This window comes from Oncorhynchus tshawytscha, linkage group LG04 (genome assembly GCF_018296145.1).
Source record: "Oncorhynchus tshawytscha isolate Ot180627B linkage group LG04, Otsh_v2.0, whole genome shotgun sequence".
Classification (NCBI taxonomy): domain Eukaryota; kingdom Metazoa; phylum Chordata; class Actinopteri; order Salmoniformes; family Salmonidae; genus Oncorhynchus; species Oncorhynchus tshawytscha.
This window is the reverse complement of record NC_056432.1, coordinates 30,936,231-30,957,408: the sequence shown is the minus strand read 5'-3', so window position 1 is coordinate 30,957,408 and position 21,178 is coordinate 30,936,231. Positions and strand designations below refer to the sequence as shown.

Sequence of the window (21,178 nt, the reverse complement as noted above, 5' to 3'; positions counted from 1 at the left end):
TTTTGTGTTTGTCCCTCCTGGGACATAGATTGTGTCTGTTGTACCAGCTCTGTATTGACCACATGTGGTGCCCTACGGTACAACATCGACTGCAGCAGCTAGGAGGCCTAGGAGACTCTGACTCTCTTGCGATGTCACCTGTTGTCTCAGTTTGAATGTTGAAAGACAATTTGTAAAAAAAAAAATACCAGTCTTTCTGGAGAGTGTTACTCACATGATTTGAGTGTCCAGTGTCAACCCCAGGAAGTGCACACACTGAGTGGGGACGAGATAACTATTTTCCAAGTCCATCGTTAGTCCCAACTCCCAAATGACGCCATGGATGTGTGTACCAAAGCTTGGTTTCATGACCCTGCACATCGTCTATGTAGTTCAGGACCCTGGCCTGAAGGGGGGCTAGCTGTGCTTATTCACTCGAATAATATTCACTCTGTGTGCTGGTAGAATGGAGATATGAAAGTATGCATCTTTCAGGTCCAATTGCCTGTTTGTACTGACTGAATGATGGTTTTGAATGTCAGCATTTTGAAGGGAGATGACAATTCTGGCATCTTAGGTCCAGGATCGGACGGAGGCCTCCATACTTTTTTGGCAACAGAACATGGATTAAATTGAACCCACAGTTTGCTTCTTAACAGGGTTGCGAGCTGTTGTATTCAAGACACACATGAAGCGTGGGGTCGTTGACAAAACACCCATTTGTTGGCCATTGACCTTTTCCTGCTGGAAAGGTGGTGCTCAAGGAAATGGTGTTGCGCTAGAGAATTAGTCCCATCAGGACTGAGACTGCATGCTGTGGTGCAGAGGGGACTTGGCATGCCTATGATGCACCTCTACCTCTGGGGCGATGCTGCAGCTCCACCTCTTCGGTAGGGCTGAGATTGTCTGTTCCTCTACTCCTGAGCAGGTGCAGCGATAGTCGGAGCCTCGTTTCTTGACATCCCAGTTGGGGCCTTGGGATGGGAGTAATGGTTTGCTGGGTGATGCATTCTAGGCCTTGGAATGAGGCGCTGAAGCTCCATCTGTGCTTCTCTGTCCTCCTTAGACACTTGGAGGAAGTGGGCCACTGCTGGGCCAAATATCTGGCCAGGTGATATGGGTACACCTAGGAGTAGAACGTTCTCTTTGTCAGACAGTTTGGACTGTGCTAACCATAGGTGGCATGCGCAACACAGTGTTGCCAAATATTTCCCAATCATCTGAGCATTGCCCTGAAGGCATTGGATGAGCAGGTCTCTTACTGTAGACAGTTATTTCATGGTCTCAGCATCATAGTTTGCGGAGAGGCGTTCCTGCAGTTCCTTCTGATAGAAGGCCAGTATCATGGCTGAATTCCTAAGCCTAGCGGCTGAAGCAGTGCTGTCCTCTGTCCTGTGTAGGAAGCCATCAGATGCCCTGTATTGTTTGTTAGGCAGCTCTTGGTCTGAACTGTGACAGAGAGAAGCAGGCAGAACAAGCGAAGGAAATGATTTGTCCATACAAAACTAGTGCGTATGCTTAGCATGGCAGGGGTTCTGTCATTTGGCGTGCTCTAAGTGCATTGGAACTCATGCACAAAGTCTTTGAACAAGGGATGGATATCGGTCTTTGAAGAACTGAAATAATCAAACTTGGATGTGGACGCCATTGGCAGTAGGTGAGCAATGGTGTTTATTGGGCGGTGGATCACGAGGGGAGGGAGACCCGTCATTAGACGTAAAGAGTTTGGAATGATCATTGAGCTGTGTGGCAGACTCATCTGATGAGAATCCTGAGGCTCTGCCCCAAAGCGCAAGTGGAGATTTTAATGCTCTTGGTTAGAATTTCTGACAGTGAGTTTAAGAGCTGATACCCTGTGCAGCCGCTTGAGCATGTTCAGCTCCCAAGCAAAGAACGCAAGGTGCCTGCAGGCTACAGACCCCCACGGCTCCTTCAGTACCCTCATGGGAGATATATATAGTCCTACGATCACCATTTGAGCCTGTCTTCACTTGAGCTATGTGATCTCTCAGTCAAGACTACCTTTTTATTGGCTGTTGTTTCAGCAAAGCCTGTTGGAGAATTACATGAACTTTCTACCCATCCTTCATGCCTGACCAGCATAAGATGGATCTTAAGCAGTGCTTCGGCCAAATCCAGCATTCTTACCTAAGGTGCTTTCATTCTAACATGCTAACCAGACCTTAATCATAGCGGCATTTCACCCTCTGCCCCACTCCTCACAGGAGAGTTGTGACTTGCATACACTCTGCCCAGTTAGGGCATTGAGTGCCTATCTTGCTGCAACAACAACTGTTCATCAAACAAAACAGCTTTGTGTGTGTTATGGGGAGAACACCAAAGGGTGCACTGTCTCGAAGCAGAGACTGGCACATTGGATTACCAATGCAGTGTCAAAACCATACGCTGCAGCATGTCGACCAACTCCAGATAGCGTAGTAGAACACTCCACCAGAAGTATGACTACTTCATGGGCCTCCCTGGACTCTGCAAGTTGGATAACACCCATGACTTTCATGAGGCACTACAGGCTCAAAGTTATGTCCACACCATCGGTGGGGCCTGTGGTTCTGGACACGGCACGCTCTCTCAACCCAGATAAGTGAGTGTACTGTAAACCTTGTGCATAGTTACTTATCAGTGAGATGGATGTTCTATACAGAGGTCATCCACTCTTGGTGCTGTTGCACCCAATTGAAGCCTCATTTTGTACGTTCTAGCTTTTAGCTTGCTTGTGTATACCGATGTTTACCACAGTTGAAATTCTGTGTTACCCTGTTGGGTAATTATATTCTGTTGCATCCTGTGGTGGATACAAGGGTGTCCTAAGGACTCATCTGGACCGTGTTAAATGGTGAGTTATCCCACTCTGTTGTCCGCACAACTTCTTTGGTACAGCATCTCCAATATGTTGTTTGATGACCCATTACGAAAACAAAAGCGAACATTGAGGTACGGATGTAACCTTGGTTCACTTAGTAGAGTAATGGGTAGCCAAGCGTTCATGTCATTCCTCCACATCCGTGGGGTTCAAGTGAATAGACAATATGTCACAACACACTGCCTTTAAATAGCCTACCAACTGCATAGGTTATAGGCCTATACATTTCAATGATATTGAACTAAAGTTAATGTTAATTCAATTTAGTTTTATTTTGCTATTTGGCTACCGTCTAATATTTGCCTAAATATATTTAATGATGGGTAGTCTAGCATCCCTTTTGTAAATTATGTTTTCCCTATTTGTTCCCCGTACTTTTTAACTGCATTGTTGGCAAATGGCTTGTAAATAAGCATTTCACAGTAAAGTCTACACCTGTTGTATTTGGCGCATGTGACAAATGAAATTGGATTTGATCATGTGCTGGATGTGCCAAATCTTAATTTAGTGCATTTATTATAGGGTAAGCATTCAAATAAGCCGCCTCAATATTTGCAGCCATAGGTGATAATCTCTCTCTAGGAGCTGATCTGTCGTCAGAATTGTGGAATAATTCTAATGTTAAGGTAAGATTTGAATGGAGAAAGCTGACTCAAGAGCAGCGCTGCATTTCTTTTGCAGCCAAATATGATATAAAATAAAAGACAACTTAATAGAAATTGAATTTTGAAAGATGTGGTGAAATTTAATTTAATTAGATTAGTCTATTTCACATAGGCCTACATATTTCTTAGATGTCTTAAATGTAATGGAAAAATATAGATTTCCGCCCTAATAAACATATTCTAAAGTAACTGCTATTCATGTGTAATTATAATGATTCTGACATGCAAAAACATGGAAAGACGACACCTGGGAGATTATGAGGGAATGATCAGAAGATAGATATAAATGACATAGTTCAAGCACACACAGAAAATCACATTATTGATGACTAGAGCTGGAAACGCGTCAGATGGTTTCCACAACATGTGAACAATATCAGTAAAAACGGGATTGATAAACCTAACAACTAGAAATGGGCAGATGTTTAAGTAAGTGGTGTCAGGTGTGGTCACAGGACGTTTCCAAGTGTCTCTAAACGTCTCCAAAGTGGCATATGTCTGTAAATTAGATAATTCCAGTGCTATTACATATTTGGAATCCCTAAATGCTATTTGTTCAGTATAAAACAATTTCTACCATATCAACCTCACTCAAACATTGTGGTGGTGTTATGGGGTATCCAGAGTATATTCAAGTGTCCTTTCAGCCTCTCCAAAGTGTCCTAATGTGGTAATAGCACTGTTTTTGCACACTGAATGTGCCTAAAAGTTATTGGTCAGTATAAAACCTAAATGTATACAACGTCAACCTCTCTCAAACATTGTGGTGGTATCGGGGACATTCGATGTTGCCATTAAGTCATACATCGTCAGATAACATTGGCAATAGGCTAGGTTTGTTCCTACCAACCTAAGGATTAATTTGATACCCCCCATGTACAGTGCCTTTGGACCCCGACCCCTTGACCTTTTCCATATTTTGATACGTTACAGCCTTATTCTAAAATTGATTAAATACATGTTTTTCCTCATCAATCTACACACAGTACCCCATATTGACAAAGCGAAAACAGATTTAGATTTTGTTTTTCCCCCCCAAAAAACTACAGAAATAACTTTTTTACATTTTCCATGAGACTCGAAATTGAGCTTGGGTGCATCCTGTTTCCATTGATCATCCTTGAGATGTTTTAACAACTTGATTGGAGTCCACCTGTGGTAAATTCAATTGATTGATCTACAGGCGAAAGAAATGCACACCAATGTAGGCGAGGTGCTGGCTAGCGGAGTAGAACACTTGAAAAATTAAAGGAGAGCCGCACACTCTATAAGCTCAAATGCAGTAATTTAATAAACTAATAACCAACGTTTTGACAGACAAACTGTCTTCATCGGGGTATAATGACAAACACTGCGGGGTGACTAGTTTATATAGTGTCAAAGGACACACACGTGCCTGTAATCATGGCCGGGTGTGGCCTGATTTCATTGGTTAATTCTCAGATATAAAAATAACATACCAAAAACACGAATGGATAGCTTATGATCATGGATACAATTTGGCTACATAGGCCTACAAACATTTACAATATCAAAATCACAATAATCACAAGAATAGCTTCAAATCAAAGTCTACGTTGTCACCGAAGGGAGCAAGAGTCTTTAAATTAAAGATCCAGGCAGTCTCTCGTTTTAACAATAAGTTGTCGAGGTCACCCCCTCTCCTAGGGAGGGTGACATGTTCGATGCCGATATAACGTATAGACCACATCGAATGGTTTGCTTCCAAAAAGTGGGCCGCAACTGGGTAAGTCGAGTTTTTGCACCTAATGCTGCTACGATGCTCCGAGATTCGTACTTTTAATTTTGTGCTTTGTTTGACCCACAATGACAAGTTATAAGATAAATAACTGCCTTAGTGGAGCATGTGATAACACCTTTGATTGAGATCTGTTTCCCTATTTGGGGGTGTTTAAAGGATCTACATGTATAAGTGCCACTGCATTGAGCACAGCCATTACACTTGTAGCTCCCATCCAGTAGGGGCGCAAATTGGGATGGTAAAATCAGAGTTTACCAATTGATCTGAGATTTCTGCCCAGCGAGAATACGATCAAGGGAGGATCGGAAAACACATTACCGATACTGTCATCGGAGCTTAGAATATGCTAATGTTTAAACGATTCCCTGAATTTGTTCAGAGCACTTTGAATAGCGCGTAGTTAGAACGCAAGAATGCTTGTTTTTGCGAGACTGTCCTTGAAAAAGATCATGTCTCGGTTTGTTTTGAATTTTCTCTATGGCAATATTAATCTGACCATTTTTTGTACCCCCTCTCCTTGCATTTTCTTTGCATCTCAGACATATTTATTTTGAAATCTGATTTGTTTTTGGAAAATTATTTTGATTCGACAGAATTGGCTGTAGGGCAAACTGTTTTTCAAGGGAAGTGGGTGACAGCCTTTGATCTGAAACCATTCTTGTGATTTTTGATATTGTACATTTTTGTAGGCCTATGTAGCCAAATTGTATCTATGATCGTATGCTAGCCATTCATGTTTTTGGTTTTCAAATTAAATTGATTGGCCATGATTTGGAAAGGCACACCTGCCTATATAAGTTTCCACAGTTGACAGTGCATGTCAGAGAAAAAACCAAGGTCAAAGGAATAGTCCATAGAGCTCAGAGACAGGACTATGTCAAGGCACAGATCTGGGAAAGGGTACCAAAAAATGTCTGCAGCATTGTATGTCTCCAAGAACATAGTGGCCTCCATTCTTAAATGGAAGATGTTTGGAACCACCAAGACTCATCCTAGAGCTGGCCGCCCGGCCAAACTGAGAAATCGGGGAAGGGGCTTTGGTGAGGGAGTTGACAAAGAACCTAATGGTCACTCTGACAGAGCTCTAGAGTTCCTGTGTGGAGATGGGAGAATCTTCCAGAAGGACAAGCATCTCTTCAGCACTCCACCAATCAGGCCTTTATGGTAGAGTGGCCAGACGGCAGCCACTCCTCAGTAAAAAGCACATGACAGCCCGCTTGGAGTTTGCCAAAAGGCACCTAAAGAATATCAGACCATGAGAAACAAGGTTCTCTGGTCTGATGAAACCAAGATTGAACTCTTTGGCCTAAATGCCAATCGTCACGTCTGGATTAAAACCTGGCACCATCCCTACCGTGAAGCGTAATGGCAGCATCATGCTGTGGGGATATTTTTCAGCCCCTGGGACTGGGAGACTAGTCAGGATCGTGGCAAATATGAACAGAGCAAAGTACAGAAAGATCTGTAATGAAAACCTGCTCCAGAGCGCGCAGGACCTCAGACTGGGGCGAAGGTTCACCTTCCGACAGGACAACAACCCTAAGCACACAGCCAAGACAGCGCAGGAGTAGCTTCGGGACAAGTCTCTGAATGTTCTTGAGTGATTCAGCTAGAGCCTGGACTTGAACATCTCTTGAGAGACCTGAAAATAGCTGTGCAGCAACACTCCCCATCCAACCTGACAGAGCTTGAGATCATATGCAGAGAAGAATGGGAGAAAATCCCCAAATAAAGGTGACAAGCTTGTAGCAACATACCCAAGAAGACTCTTTAATACTTTAATCGCTGCCAAAGGTGCTTCAACAAAGTACTGAGTAAAGGGTCTGAATACTTATGTAAATATGATTTCTGTTTTTTTGTGTAATAAATTAGCAACCTTTTTTTTTTTTTTTTATTTTTTGCTTTATGAGGTATTGTGTGTAGATTGAGGTTACAAAATAATTTAATACATTTTAGGCTGTATCAATTGTAGGCTGTAATGTAACAAAATGTGGAAAAAGTCAAGGCTCTGAATACTTTCTGAAGGCACTGTAACTATTGCTCAAACACAGACCAAATCTAAGCTTACCTTGTAAGATGTTTGGTGAAAACATGTATTCCGTGTTTATTCCGTTTATGCTTCACAACACTAACCGGAAAGTAGGTAGCAGGTATCTTGAAATCAGGTCATCGGCTCGGCCTGCTCTTATAAATTCGTATGCCCATATATGGTAATTAGTCATATCTAAGATTTGACTGCACCGATCCATAGCCAAGATACTCAGCTTTCTGCAGACGCCCTGCTTTTGCAGATAGGGGCTGCCGTTCTCATACCAGACTGAATTGAATTTTTAAAAATCAAATAGGGTCCCAAAATATGGGGACTTTACATTTAAGAGGTTAATTTCACTTGTAAGCTTCATATACCAATGTTTTTATTTTAACGCAGTTGAATTTGAAATGGCTAGCAGCATACCACCCTGCATACCACTGCTGGCTTGCTTCTGAAGCTAAGCAGGGTTGGTCCTGGTCAGTCCTTGGATGGGAGACCAGATCCTGCTGGAAGTGGTGTTGGAGGGCCAGTAGGAGGCACTCTTTCCACTGGTCTAAAAAATATCCCAATGCCCCAGGGCAGTGATTGGGGACACTGCCCTGTGTAGGGTGCCGTCTCTCGGATGGGACGTTAAAACGGGTGTCCTGACTCTCTGAGGTCATTAAAGATCCCAATGCACTTATCGAAAGAGTAGGGGTGTTAACCCCGTTGTCCTGGCTAAATTCCCAATCTGACCCTCAAACCGTCACTGTCACCTAATAATCCCCAGTTTTACAATTGGCTCATTCATCCCCCTCCTCTCCCCTGTAACTATTCACCAGGTCGTTGCTGTAAATGAGAACGTGTTCTCAGTCAACTTACCTGGTAAAATAACGGATAAAAAAAATTGGTTCAGTTTCACAGCCGAACAACATCCAAAATATTGCTTTTGAAACGTGGACATCGGTCCCACGATCAATGGATCGGACTCTTTGGAAAGTATCTCCAATAAAAGGGCTTTGGTATTTTTGTATACTATCTAATTGAAGCACTTCAATGGGTTAGATTTCAAATTGATAGGTAGAAACTCGATAATAAATGACTATTACTATGGTCAAGAAAATGTGGTCATGCGAGTTGTTGATGACATTATTCTATTTATTTTTGTTTATTAAAAAAAAAAGGCGGCCAGGATGATGCAGGAAACGTTAGTGAAGTATTCACAAAAATAGTAATTAATATTTAAAACAAGCAATGGTATACCTAATTGGTTAATTAAAAAAATATGTTTGCCTATTAGAGAACCTAATCTGATCTCAAAATGTGCTTGTCTTGTCTGGCCTAATAAAAAATATATGTTTAAGTAATATCACTGTTTTTGAAAGTTTGATAAAGGGGTTCTAACAGTTGGGATCTTAATAAATGAGAAAAGGATTATTGTCCTACCTGTAAATGTCTTGACAGTTTCGAAAGACTGACCTTGGCTACATGCTGTCTTGTTGTCCTCTGATGTGTACTGGGGATCAGAGGGTTGTTGAGATGTTTGTGATGGCTGGTGTCATCAAAGGGCAGCTGTCCACTATAAATTCCCTGTCTGGATCTCTGTCTGCCCACGGCATCATTTCAAACCAAGAGAAGCTAGAGGAAGGGGGCTAGTTGTTGCCATCTTCCTATTGTCTTTACTTTCAAGGTGACTTATAGCGCTATAGTGGATACACCGCTTCAGTCAAAATGGTAAGCTTGGCACCGCTCGTCTTTTGCGCGCTCCTCGTCTGCTTTTTCAGGCTTTGCAGTTCGGAGAAACTGTTGCACCATTCCCGGCATTACAAGAGCTCACCCGAGTCCAGTTTAGGATCTCTGAATTCGTACCATCCCCATAGGTACCCTCTATACATGATGCAGCTGTACCTCTCCATCAAGACCGCAGCCGATAACAGCCCCTCTCCACACGATTCTGATTCAGTCCTCAGTCTGATAGCAAAAGGTACGTAAAGTATTGATTTCAATTAATTGTTTAGGCATATGAAAACTTGAACACTATTGGCAACATTCCCAGAGGATCCTTATTTTGTTAAATTTGTTTGCCATTTTCAATTGGCTTTCCAACATTCTTTTATGCATTTACCGTCTTTAACTTGCTACTTTTTGGACCAATACAGACTGGCGCGTGTATTGTAGTCTTATATGATGATGTCATTTGACCTGTAGTTCAAGCAAGCGTCCGAACCAGTCCACAGATCTCTTCAGGCTTGTCCTCTCCATCACTGCCAGGCCTGGTTGCAGGCTGTCTTATCTGTGTTTATCAGATCCTCCTTTACAACCCAGAAGTGTCACAATGCTTATTCGGCTTTAAAGGGTTTTTCTGTTTTATGTGAGTGGGTGTGTGTATTAGCCCTACAGACGTCTGTACAAATGGCGGTTGAATACACATCCTACTCTGTCCTGTCTTCCCTCTCCCTCCAGCGTTTTGACATTTTGTTGAATGGTTTGGCTAGTTTATGGTGAAGTCTGCGTAAGGTGTGTCTTGTTGATTGCGCACTGACTGCATACAACTGGTTTGCTGACTTTTGTTAGTTTTTTCCAGGATGCCATCAAGTGGGTGAGAAATGGACCATCACTTTCGACATGTCCTCCATCTCTGCGAGTGACGACGTCCAGCTGTCAGAGCTTCGGATCAGACTACCAGCGTTCTCCGTTTCCAAACACGTCACATTGGACATTTATCACTCACGAAAGCAGGACTGCGAGTCTGACACTGAACTGTGCAGCGAGGAGCGCCTTCTCTTGGGCAGCTTTGGCGCATCGCCCAGTGACACCAGGTCTCAATGGAACGTGTTCAATGTGACAGCTCTGCTCAAATATTGGATGCACCAGGGAGACACAGTGACGCAAAGCCAAGAAGCAAGAGTCCTTGTGATAGAGAAAGAACACGAGAGTGGGGCACCGGACGACGGAGAGGAAATTGACATGGCCTACATCGGGCATTTTACGCACAAGAAAATCAAGGTTCACCATCCGACAGACGAACGGGTTATGATGGTTGTCTTCTCCAAGCACAACCTGCCCCGAGATGGCGAGAGCGCACCCACTCTCATCCGTACTGTGGAGCACTCCAAATACGCAATTTTGGACCAAGTCAGCCGTGAAGCTCAAGGGCGACGCCACAAGAGAAACCGAATGGAGAGAGTGCGGATGGCCGGCGGAATTGCAGCTAATGCTACTGGGTCCGCGGCTGAAGCCGTCCAACGCCCACTCTGTCGGAAGATTGACATGTGGGTAGATTTCGACCACATCGGCTGGAACGAGTGGATTGTGTATCCAAAACGCTACAACGCCTTCCGCTGCGAGGGCGAGTGCCCTACTCCGGTGGATGAATCCTTCAGTCCCACCAACCACGCATACATGCAAGTAAGATCTAAACATAAAACAACACTTTATATTTGGTTTAAGTTCCTAATATGCATTTATCTTCAGTGCAGCTTTTCGTAAAACTTATTTTATTTTTGTGTTTTTCAGAGCCTGTTGAGACTGTACCATCCGGATCGCGTGGGTTGTCCGTCCTGCGTGCCCACGCGCCTCAGCCCGCTGTCCATGCTGTACTACGGGGACGAAGACGTGGTGTTGCGGCATCACGAGGACATGATCGTGGAGGAGTGTGGCTGTCACTGATACCCCAGCCACATCGGGCCCGCAACCACAAAGACTATTGTGAAAACACTTATTTAAAAGCCTCCACTTGGAATATATTGTGCGCCATGGAATGGCTCATGAAAGTTGTTTGTGGTCGTTATCACAAGGAAGATAGATTTCTTTGCTAAGGTCCTTACTATATCTTATTCTATCATGGCCTATGTCATGATCTCAGCTGGAACCACAGCATTCCATATTAGAAGATTTGTCCTTGGTTTGAACCAGCATGATAAAGATGTACTGTTATTTATTTGAATATTTATTACCCATGTTGGGTGTTACTTTTAGGCTATACGTTTTATATTGTGTTTGTCAGTGTTTTGTAATTTTCAAGAAGTGAAAGAAATATGCTGCCAAAATAGTGTCTTAATTGTTATGATTATTTTGTATTTTCACTCATTTATTAATCCTTTATTACAATATATATTTTTGTACATACAATGAAAAAAGAACTATATTAAAGCATTTTATTCCGTTAATCGAAGTGACATTTATTAATTTAATCCTCTAAATAAGTGAGCGAACTCTAGAACATTACAGCATCATCTTCGCCTGAACTTTTGACTGTCTTCTTGATGTAATTGACTCTCAACCAATAGTCTACAAGAGGCTATCACAGCACTGACCAAGTCTAATCTGTTCTGAAGCAGTCTTGACGAACTGAACAAGACAAAGTGTGTTTATGGCTTCTGGAACCAGTCACTTGTTAACAGCTTTACCACCCTCAACTAAATTCCACATCTATTTTATAGTATTACTGCTCAGATTATGGGAAGTCGTCAGTGCCCCTCGCATAAAAAGGCCAAAGCGAGCAATTTCCTAGTTGATTGCGTTCGAAGCAGCGGGTAAAGGGAGCAAATGACAAGAGCAACATGTAGGAATGGAGGGGTCAAGATAGGGTTGGTGGTTGGATTAAAGAAAAAAGCGTTTTTTATTTTGGGGGTGCCAGTAATAAAGAGTGACAGAAACGGGGGCATATAGACCCCCCTAGTGAAGCTATGTGCAGGAGGGGCAAAGTGCAAAAGGTCCAACACCTTCACACCTTCACTGAAATAACACTTATCCTTAGTGTCTCTCTTGGCATAAGTACTGACACACTGCCCTCACACACCATTTTAACCTGTGTACCAACTACTCAGAGGCAGGTTGAATTACAAAACTAAGCTGTTCATGTTATTTAAGCAAGTACAGCCTAAACTAAAAGCAGTGTGATCACAGACAGTCAAGAGGTCAAAGCTGAATTCAAGCCTATCATCAATGCCGTATTAACTAAAGATGAACTAATACAGATTAACAATCACTCTTGCCACTGTGACAAGCCATGCTGACAAATAGTATAGCCATTTAAACCGGCTGATCTGTTGGGGTGCAGAAGTCTGTCATGTTGTTCATTGGGTCCTACTGTGGCAAGAGTCATTATAGGGCCTGGGGTTGGACCCTTGACAGTGTTTGTTCATACACTAGGGCGTGGGGAAAAGGCCCAGTGGGTTTCCCATTAGTGAAGCAGCTTCAGGACAGTGGCAAGGAGCCAGGTGTCACAGATTCTCTAGCACGTGTTGATTCTCACAGACTAAACCCTCATGAATAACCCTCTTCTATAGCCCACCACACCCACAGCATCCTGATGGTCAGCTCATTATTTAGTCTAGTTTTATTTAATTTTTATTTAACTGGGCAAGTCAGTTAAGAACAAATTCTAATTTACAATGACGGCCTACCCCGGCCAAACCCAGATGACGCTGGGCCAATTGTGTGCTGGGCCAATCTGGGTTGCCCCCCAGATTGAGATCTTTGTGGGCTATACTCAGCCTTGTCTCAGGATGGTAAGTTGGTGGTTGAAGATATCCCTCTAGTGGTGTGGGGGCTGTGCTTTGGCAAAGTGGGTGGGGTTATATCCTTCCTGTTTGGCCCTGTCCGGGGGTGTCCTCGGATGGGGCCACAGTGTCTCCTGACCCCTCCTGTCTTAGCCTCCAGTATTTATGCTGCAGTAGTTTGTGTCGGGGGGCTAGGGTCAGTTTGTTATATCTGGAGTACTTCTCCTGTCCTATTCGGTGTCCTGTGTGAATTTAAGTGTGCTCTCTCCAATTCTCTCTTTCTTTCTCTCTCTCGGAGGACCTGAGCCCTAGGACCATGCCTCAGGACTACCTGACATGATGACTCCTTGCTGTCCCCAGTCCACCTGGCCGTGCTGCTGCTCCAGTTTCAACTGTTCTGCCTTATTATTATTGGACCATGCTGGTCATTTATGAACATTTGAACATCTTGGCCATGTTCTGTTATAATCTCCACCCGGCACAGCCAGAAGAGGACTGGCCACCCCACATAGCCTGGTTCCTCTCTAGGTTTCTTCCTAGATTTTGGCCTTTCTAGGAAGTTTTTCCGAGCCACCGTGCTTCTACACCTGCATTGCTTGCTGTTTGGGGTTTTAGGCTGGGTTTCTGTACAGCACTTTGAGATATCAGCGGATGTACGAAGGGCTATATAAATACATTTGATTTGTGCCGCCCTATGGGACTCCCAATCACGGCCGGATGTGATGCAGCCTGGATTCGAGTAGGTTAATTGATGGGCTAATATTGCTTCTACATCGGGATTAGAGCCAATTGTGTCCATTAATTACATTGACGTTGATGTAACCTAAATGTTGTTTTACAATTGCAGCCTTATTTTTATTGGTGCAGATTTACAGAGAGAAAAGATTGAGTATGACAGTGTGCATATGATGTTGTGTGCTATTGATTTCTGAGGGAGGAACAAACCTTGGGTCCTGCTTGGCAAGTAGGGAAACTGTCAACCCTACAGTGGATGGGAAGAATGCAGTGCTAGACTTGACAATTTAGGAAATGTCTGATCTGACTGGATCTGATACCTGCTTTAATGCTACATAACTAGTTGGACAGCAACTCACATCCAGGTGATATCAGTCGCTTATGTATGTTACTCACTGAGGTACAAGATTTGGTTGACATTTACATTGGGATTGATCTGAAGATGGAATAACCTTTTTTAATAAAAAAAAAATTGAATTATCTTTAAATTAAAAAATATATAAACGCTTCTAAAGCATATCATGTATGCTTAAAAAAAAGACTGAAACCATTTTTAACATTTTTTAATAATCACAATTCAAGTTATTTAATTTAGAGCCAATATGCATCATATATGCCTCTGCTTATGTGCAGAGTACAGAGAGACAGTGTAGCTCTTTGATGAGAGGAAGGACATCATGGTGTGTAACGATTACCGCTTTTCAGGCTGCTGGTTCTGGAATGTTATCAGTTGCAGGAGGGAACTTGCTGAAGAATTCCACTTAGGTCACTCCTGCCACACTACAGATGCTGGAAATGTACAGCTTTCCTTCACAGAGGAACGGGAGCGTGCCAGTGGATTTGTAGCTGCGGCGTTGATAGCCTTTGATGGATGTGAACAGCAAATATCAAGTTCTACCAGTGCGTTTTGATTTTGAGCAAAAAGGTATCATCAATTAGATAAAATTGGCTGACGGCTTCATGTACATGTCTAATGAAACGTTTCAGGACCTGATAGGCTTCATGTACATGTCTAATGAAACGTTTCAGGACCTGATAGGCTTCATGTACATGTCTAATGAAACGTTTCAGGACCTGATAGGCTTCATGTACATGTCTAATGAAACGTTTCAGGACCTGATAGGCTTCATGTACATGTCTAATGAAACGTTTCAGGACCTGATAGGCTTCATGTACATGTCTAATGAAATGTTTCAGGACCTGATAGGCTTCATTTTTAACTCATAATAATGAAATGTCATCCTATGTGAACTCAAGAACATTAGGGCTAAGTGTTTTATGATTACTTATCCGTAATTTAAAAAAACTGTCTTTATTTATTTGTATTTTACTAGGCAAGTCAGTTAAGAACAAATTCTTATTTTCAATGATGGCCTAGGAACAGTGGGTTAACTGCCTTGTTCAGGGGTAGAACGACAGATTTTTACCTTGTCAGCTCGGGGAGTCAATCTTGCAACCTTTCAGTTACTAGTCCAATGCTCTAACCACTAGGCTACCTGCTGCCCCTGCTATACTACTGCTATATTACTGGTGGAATAACCATTTCTTGGGTCATTAGTTTGTTTTCTGTCAGATACAAAGTGTTTTCCCTGAAAGTAACATGTATTGCAGTCGGTCAACCCATTTACCACGAGACTAATGACACTTGCCAGATAACCGAAAGTGCCCAAGGGATTGACAGAAGCAATCCTTTGATCTTGCAATACACATAGCCTACTCATTCTATCCAACTCCCGTTGTGCACTGGTTACTTTTTTAGGAAACAAGTCTACTACCAAATATGTTTTATTTTCTTTATTGATTCTTCTTACAAACCATGTGAAAATTTAGTTTTTTGTCTCAAATTTCTCTATATATATTTTTTACATTCCTTTGTATGACAATCTTTTTATCTGAAAAAATGAATAGTATTTTGAAGGCAGTGAAGTGTGGATAACCCATGATAAGATTGATTTGAGTGGCAAAATAATTTTAAAGAATGAAAGAAATTTAATCTTTACCGCCACACCACTCCTCTGGAGCAATCTTTTTCAGTGTTGCTGCTGGCTCCACAAGAGAAAGGCCCCAGAGGTGAGTCAAGAGGGTAACACTTCATTCACACGCCTGAACCACCTTTGTGTTATTTTACAGTAACAATTCAGCTGATATTTAAAGTTAACAAACCGCAACTAATGGACTCATCTGTAAACACAGAAAGTGACAATATTGTAGCAAGTCTGGGTGGGGGATTGGTTGGGCCTCTTCTTCAGCATCATGGTAGTAAGTGAAGTTGTTTCACATCCCTCTTGAATGCTCATTCCACCAACAGTTAGATGTCCATTTCAAACTGTGCATCGTCACCTTCACAAACACACACACACACACACACACGTGTTAATTTATTTATTTATTTCCTACTCACCTTAAATATTTGTAGCCTGGCAGGCAATACTAACATAAGGGTAAATATCAAAACTTAAAAATGACCTGAACCCCATTAGGTACCAGTAAATCTGAACATTTGATCTTATTTCACTTATTAAATACCATTATATATTTTCCATAAAACTAATACATCTCGTATGACTGCTTTCGGGGATGTTTTTTTTGGGGGCACATTGTAATGCCTGAGATAAGAGTAAATAGTTGGCCTGCCTGACAGGATCATGTTCTTACCAGTGCTTTTGTCAGCAGGTGCAGTGATGTTGTTGTTCAGTGGCTCTCTGTTATGGGCCTTTACATTGTTGATGTGTTTGGAGGGTGGGCTGGTGACCCCTGGAATGTTGGGGAGAGAGCACGGTGGAGTCCTGGCCAGCGGGGAACTGCGGCACTCCAGCAGGAACTTCCGGTCGTAGATGATTCTTGTACCTGAGGGGAGAGGAGGGTATGAGATGTTCATGTAAATTTAATGGATCGAACAGATCGTACATTGGCGCACAATCCCACCATATAGGACTAGTACTCATCCTGTTCTGCAGTCAGATTTGGTTCAAAGCCTGCAGCTAAACCACATACACTGAAGGTTGTGTAATCTTGTTTAACCCATACCTGAAATTTTGCATAATTTGGTCAGATGCCTTATTTGTTTTACGTAGTCTTTCCATGAGAGATTAGGTACAATGCCTCTTTCTCACTGTGACGTGTGAGCTAACAGTTGTTCTGAAACACTGAGGTGTTTGACTGAAGTGCAAGCCCTACATACATTCACTGAACAAAAATATAAACACAACATGCATCAATTTCTAAGATTTTACTGAGTTACAGTTCATATAAGGATATCAGTCAATTGAAATAAATTAATGAGGCCCTAATCTATGGATTCCACACAACCGGGCAGGGGTGCAGCCATGGGTTGGCTGCCAGGCGTGCAGAGTGGCCTTTTATTGTACCTAGCACAAGGTGCACCTGTGTAATGATCATGCTGTTTAATCAGCTCCTTGATATGCCACACCTGTCAGGTGGATGGATTATCTTGGAAAAGGAGAAATGCTCTCCAACAGGAATCTAAATACATTTGTGCACCAAATTTGTGAGAAATAAGCTTTTTGTGCATATCGAACATTTCTGCGATTTTTTATTTCTGCTCATGGAACATGGGACCAACACTTTATATGTTGAGTTTATCTTTTTGTTCAGGGTAAACAATAAATTATATTTTTTAAAGTGCTTTTCCTTACAACATAATCTCCAAGTACATAAATCAACATACCGCCCTCAACAAACTCAACTGATAGCCTACAACAAATTAACTGTAATATTAACACGAAATAAAACTAATGGCACCAACATGATTGCATGAATCCTTGACACAGATATGTGCAAAAACGGTTCTGTTTGTACTGTCCTCTGTGCCAATCTGCCCACAGAGTAAAGTCACTGATATCTGCTCACAAAATGGTGGTTCAATGCAAGCTATATCGGCCAGCTGCTTTCTGAGCCAGAATTTCCCACACGAGGAGTCATCTGTGGGATCCCTCAGTGCATTACCCCTCTTAACATTGGATTGATATTAGCGGTAAACTAAATGGCACCCTATTCTCTATATAGTGCACTACCTTTGACCTACAGGCCCTCTACAAAAGTAGTGCACTATATAGGGTATAGGGTGCAATTTAGGACACACCCTGGCAGTTAACCAGCTCACCACCATATCAACACACACATATACTCAGGAAATTAAGCCTAGACAGAGTAGGAAAGCAATGTTATCCATCATATCTTGCTTTTAATTGCAGATTTTACATGACATTCAATGCATTTCACATTATAAATGCATTGAAAGTTATGCAAATTATGCATTTCAAATTGTATGTCACATTTGTTAATGGTGTCTCTTGTGACAGAGGGTTCAGAATGGCAGCTGCTGAAAGATAAGAAACTGCAACATGATCTGGCAGGTTCTGCTAGTGCGTTAATCATCTCTGAATCAGTGTTGAATGGCACCACCAACGCCTTAGCTGTGACCATGTGAAGAGTGAGGAAGTGAAAGGCCTTGTGTGGAAATGCTTTAAACACATCACGACAAGCAACAAGTGGGGTGGCAGGTATCCTAGTGGTTAGAGCATCGGGCCAGTAACCGAAAGGTTGCTAGATCAAATCCCAAGGCTGACAAGATAAAAATATATCGTTCTACCCCTGAACAAGGCAGTTAACCCACTGTTCCATAGGCCATCATTGTAAATAAGAATTTGTTCTTAACTGACCTGCCTAGTTTAATAGAAAAAAGGCTCCTAGCCAACATAATTAAATTGGAAAGGGCATGCAATCCATGCATGATGCAAACAAGTATGTTTTTTAAATGTCAGATACTTAAACATTTCAGATAATGTCAGGTTATTTTACTTTGCAATGCGTCTAGCAGCACTGTAGTCGAATCACTAAACCACGAGTCCCAAGGCCCCTTTGCTCGAGTCGCGTCACGAGTCCCTATGGCTGAAGTCCTGGTCCATGTGCTCAAGTCTGATTGATGATTAGGGGGTTCATTAAACATATTTGATATTTTGGTTACTGATGTTTTTTTGTCTGCTCGTATTTCTGGCTTGCTGACTCGATGCTCGTCTGTCGCTACTAGATTTTTGCCTCTATAGATTTGCCTCAGATTTAGTAGAAGTGCGGGGCTGCAGGGAAGATTTTCATGTGAGAAATTAAGTAACGCAAATACTTTCCTCCTGTTGCCAAATGGTCATAATGGCCTGCAATAGCCTATAAAACAAATAAGTCCTTCATACACAGGCTCACACACGTAATTCAATGTTCAATAGTTATGTCAAATCAGTAATGATGTTATGAAAGGATGAATGGTCGCTAGAATGAATTGGCTAATGCGCCTGACCAGATTATTATTTGCAATAATTGTAACAGGCTCTCAGCTACTCTTTTGTAATCACTGACTGATATTTGTGTAGTTATTTATTGCAGAGTGAAAAGTAAAAGGAGACTTATCAGAACCTGGCTATGGGATGCAGGGGGGAAAGTTGGAGGGTAGACAGACTACTTTTCAATAGTCAAGGAGAGAGAGAGAGACTCATAGCTACACTGTTGTTTTACTCTTAAACTCAATACTAGTGTTTTCAATTTCATAAAGCAGTTTGCCTTTTTTAACGAGGAAAAGCTAAATAGTAAGAGGTTGACTGACTGGTTGTTATGAGGAAGCAAGTGAGTCGCTTGCGTGATGTGTAGACTAGGATCGTAGGCAGAGCCTGCCCACACTTGTCGCTTGCTCACAAGCTTGATGTAGGCTGTGTCCATCCTACTACTAGAAAACAGAACTATCGCTGCTCTGCGCACCCAGCGCTGCTAATTTTCTGCATATCTAGTAGCCTATCCAGTCCAAGTGCAAATACAAGTCATAGGAAGGCCAGTCCAAGTCGAGTCACAAGTCTTTAAAATCGGAACTCGAGTCAGGGACTCATGTACTGCAACGCTGTTTCACACCATATTGAAAGGACTAATGTTGCACAGAGCCAAGTGCCTCCTATGAATAGAACATGAAAAAGTTGAATGTAAGAAATGTTCCAGAAGCCTGTCAAAAAAAACAAGAAGCCTGCATTTACAAAGCTTTACCTATAGATCTACAGCCTAACCTATGGATTGTGACCACATGAAATGGGGTATTAGCCTACCCAGTGACACAATTGTGTAGTTAACACAAATATTAGCGTCTTAGCTAGTTCTTATTGCAGGACTCTGATCCATCTGTGAAATGAGCCACATTAGCTCGCTCACCAGTCTACATCGTTATGTTCTGTGTGTGTCAAGGAGTAGACTGACACCCCAGTTCACGGATCCACAATGCATAGGTATGGCTGTACACGGCAATATAAATGTTCAATACACATAGTAGTTCACACAAATATTAGTGCCTTAGCTATGTCTTATTGCTGGACTCTGAAACCACAGTGAAACATAGGTATGAGGACCGTGGTGGTGCACAAAAAGCTATGCTAACGAGCTAACAAGCTGATGATGCAAATAATGGCACTTGCCAGCAGAAACAAAAACAACAACAGTCACTGTATGCAATGAGGCAATGAGCATATCGCTGGCTAAAGCCTTTGTCAGTTTACAACATTGCACCACAAACATTTTTGCTAAATACATTTGTTTGATTGCTAGACAGGTGTCCTTTGTCTAAAGGTTTGATAACCCTATCGAGATTTCTGTTACGGGCACCTGCACAGCTCGAGCGCATGGTAATCAGGCTAACACTCGAATCATATCCCGTTGAGTTAGTTATAACCACGTCATAAACAGTCGTGCTTTTACATATTACATAGCTATAACATAGACATATAACCAGTCCTATAAAGGCTAGCTACTAGCTATAGCTAGCTACCTCCAGGTGTTGTGCTGAACAGAGTTCCCCCGGGAGTAGTGGAGTAGTCGTTGGGCATGTGCGAGGCGTCGTTTATGGTCACCCGCCTGGTCGGAATGGCCTTGCTAGTAGTGGTCTTCTGACAGCCCGTAGACATCTTCAAAACACAGGGGCGTTTGCTAATAACTACAAATTGGACAACTTAGCTAAATATCTTGGACCTGAAAAACAACAAAGCAAACAACGTGCCCTGTTGCTGCTTCCTCAATTATTTGCTTTGGGTCGTTAGCAAGCTAATTCCTAAATAAAAACAAATACTTTATTTTGTCATAAGTGCAAATAATGTTGAATATCTAAACTAACCACACATTCCCACACGCAGACCGACAGACTAGGTTCTGTACGACCTTAGCAGCACACGTTCTTCCACTCTCAACACGCACTCAAAAACAGACAGGAAAGAGCTGCTCCAAGCAAAGAATTGACATGACGTCTCCCCCCACTGGTGGATGGCGTTGCCATTTCTTCATTGGTGGGGTTTATCGGCGGTTGGCATCCAACATTATGGTGCATTACCACCACCTACTGTACTGGAGTGTGGGCCAGGGACAAAGAGAAACTAAATCCACAATGTTTGAGACTATATCTAATGAAGTACTGCTCAATATACTCGTTAAACTAATTTCCTGTATCCCCTTCTCCCTCATACTAGATCTCAGCCTCTCTTTCCCTCTGATCCCACACTGTAGCAATACATGCTCCACTGTCTCTGTTTCCTGGCAATAATCACACTTTCCTGTTGGATGCTTTCCTTTCACATGTAAGGTCTTATTCAACTGGCTGTGTCC

At 42.3% G+C, this 21,178-nt stretch overlaps 2 protein-coding genes across 2 annotated transcripts; one reads left to right on the top strand and one right to left on the bottom strand.

Moving 5' to 3' along the window:
- The first annotated feature begins 9,830 nt into the window (after positions 1–9,830).
- On the top strand, positions 9,831–11,399 carry LOC112249690 (nodal homolog). Its single transcript, XM_024419470.2, has 2 exons — positions 9,831–10,706; positions 10,815–11,399. Exons 1-2 carry the CDS (start codon positions 9,924–9,926, stop codon positions 10,965–10,967), a joined length of 936 nt encoding a protein of 311 aa, XP_024275238.1. The 5' UTR covers positions 9,831–9,923; the 3' UTR covers positions 10,968–11,399.
- A 3,917-nt stretch (positions 11,400–15,316) lies between these two features.
- Positions 15,317–20,807, bottom strand: LOC112248503 (eukaryotic translation initiation factor 4E-binding protein 2). The gene is made up of 3 exons (XM_024417583.2): positions 20,352–20,807; positions 16,193–16,384; positions 15,317–15,877 (listed from the first exon to the last, which is right to left on the bottom strand). Exons 1-3 carry the CDS (start codon positions 20,485–20,487, stop codon positions 15,846–15,848), a joined length of 360 nt encoding a protein of 119 aa, XP_024273351.1. The 5' UTR covers positions 20,488–20,807; the 3' UTR covers positions 15,317–15,845.
- Between the last annotated feature and the right edge of the window lie 371 nt (positions 20,808–21,178).